The 2,495-nt window shown below is 34.9% G+C and overlaps 1 protein-coding gene across 1 annotated transcript; it reads left to right on the forward strand.

The window, feature by feature from the left end:
- Positions 1-1,342: 1,342 nt before the first annotated feature.
- On the forward strand, positions 1,343-2,035 carry LOC113464956 (uncharacterized; the record flags this gene model as incomplete). The annotated part of the gene is made up of 1 exon (XM_026817771.1): positions 1,343-2,035. A coding segment is annotated over one exon (420 nt), but the record flags the coding sequence as incomplete, so codon positions are not given.
- Positions 2,036-2,495: the final 460 nt, after the last annotated feature.

A 2,495-nucleotide genomic window follows, 5' to 3' on the forward strand; every position in this document is an offset into this window, starting at 1 on the left:
ATACTACATGCACTAGTACATTGTTTATAGACATGTTTTATAAATCATTATAGAATTACGGAACAAATAATTTACGTTACCATCTTTTAGGTTCATTTTATTATTTCCACAAGCTTTTATCCATAAATCCGCAAGTATTGAATCTGTAGGAAATCTATGCAAGTGAATATCCTTGTTCATCTTGTACCCACTCCGATTTCCACACGATTTGACCGCACATGATGGCATTTTTTCAATATTCTATTCGACTGTTCAATTCTGTCGTGTTTTTAAATTTAAACATTACGTCGCCATATTGCAACATGGCCGAAAGTGGGCTACATGCGCAGAACGAATCAAAACGCGCCTGCCTCAAGAACACACCTTGTTTTCTTACATCATGGTTGCTTATTCTTAGGATCGTCTTAAGAATTTGCTATCCCTCTCTATCCCATATTTCCAGTCCTTGTCTTGTACAGGAAACAGAGACTTAAGGAAATGTTTAAAACGATCTTAAGAATAAGCAATAACTCTGAATACCGGCCATAGACTCATTAGTCGTTTTGAATTCTGCCGAAATCTGTAATCTGAAATTAACACAAACTCAAGCTGGCTCAGTTTCCTTGTCCCAAGCTATATGTATAAAACATGGAATTCTGGTTCATTTATCATGCTTTCACTGTATTTCGACCATTGTCGGTCGTAAAAAAGGTCAAGTGTTTCAATATCAATATTCCAGGCATTTAAGCATTGTGTAAGTATAGTTTGTCTATGTTCATGTGTATGTCTCCTCCCGGTACAAAGTGCAAATTGAGCATATAATGACGCAATATGAAATCTTGTGTAATATAATGTATTGTTAATAACATAACTTTGCACTGCTCGCGAGGTCCATCCATCTGTGATAAATGTCAATGGGTAATATTTGTTGCTTGTAAATCCACAGATATTTGTTCCTTTAATTGTACTTTTAGATTTTCGTACATTTTGAGGATTATTATTCGCAAAGAAGTTGTTCGACACGGAATTTGATATTTCGGTTCTGGAATTTTTAATAATTCCCGAAAATCAACATCTTCTATGATGCTGTATGGTTGCAAATCTAAAACCATCATACAAACAATTGTATTTGTTAAATCTTTTGCACCCGATGAGTCATTGCTCAAGTATTTCGTCTTCTCATCGTTAGTGAATCTTTAATTTGATCTTTTTTCTTCAAATGGTTGGTGAAATGATGAGAGGAAATGGCATATAAACTATTTAGAGCTGTTACCTGCCCTTATAACGCTCAAATGTTTTGTATCGCCGTTGCGTCATTACGAAATCTTATTAATACCTAATAACACGATGACAAATTGCGTATAAAAATAAGACTGGAAGAATTCAGTTTCCAATTTTGAGCGATTTATATGTAATAGCATATTTAAAGAGAGGTCACACCGACAGTGCAGCCAACATTATGATAGACTCGACTGCTAAATCTATCATAAAGCAGTATGAGTCCTCACTGAGGCAATGGTGGTGGTTTACAAGGAGAAGAACTTATGATGTGCATATCACAGATAGACATAAACCAATAGAATTTCTCACTGAAAGATATCTCAACGGAGCAAAATATGGAACGCTGAATTCAGATAGATCTTTTATAGCACTCATCACGAAATTCGAAAAGGAGGAATGCATAAGTTGGTTTATGGTCAATATCCACAGAGCGTGCTGTGCAAGTGTACAGTGCGGCGCGACGTTCTTCGAACCGGATTTTTCAACCAGAGCTGTAAATTAAGTTTACAGCACATACTAAAAACGTGTAAAAGCCGGAGACTTCTAGGGGCCCCAGTGAAATTTTATCGAAACTCGGGAGATCGAGAACCAAAAGTACGAGTCAAACCACCTGCTATTCACTTTCAGATAGGTTTTTAAGTCTTGAAAGATCAACTTTATGGCCTTTGCGTCGTTCCTCAAAAAATTCGCAGCCAACGAATGTTTTTCCAAACGCCGCATGCGAAGTTTCTGTCGGGGATTCTTTCAATTTGCAAATAACAAGTATAGTAATATACTAAAATTGATAATTGTTATTTTTTTAAATCGTATTCACTTTCTTCAATTTTAAATATAATTAAAACAGTTATAAATAAAGAAATCATTGAGATATTTATTTCATCATTTCATCATGGGTTGTTACGTGTTATTGTTTCTCATCGGAACGTGTATGTAAACAATTTAATTAATACTTTATGTTAATCATATGAATTCCCGCAAATGCAATTGTTGATCCTTTGTGTTGTCTATAATAATAGATAGATAGTAAATGATTCTAAATTCATGTACTAATAAGCAACTAATAGGATATGCAATGTACGGCATTCATCTCTTTTTATAATACACAAGGTGCTCGTGGTAATAGTGGGCTAACATTTATTTTGAATCTTATGAGGGTTAGTCCAAATTTGTTATACGATACTTGCACGGTTCAAGGAGACGCATCTTTTGCTGGGAACCAATTTCTTGTACGTTAT

Source organism: Ceratina calcarata, unplaced genomic scaffold, assembly GCF_001652005.2.
Source record: "Ceratina calcarata isolate Rehan_Ccalc_2016 unplaced genomic scaffold, ASM165200v1 scaffold649, whole genome shotgun sequence".
Classification (NCBI taxonomy): Eukaryota; Metazoa; Arthropoda; class Insecta; order Hymenoptera; family Apidae; genus Ceratina; species Ceratina calcarata.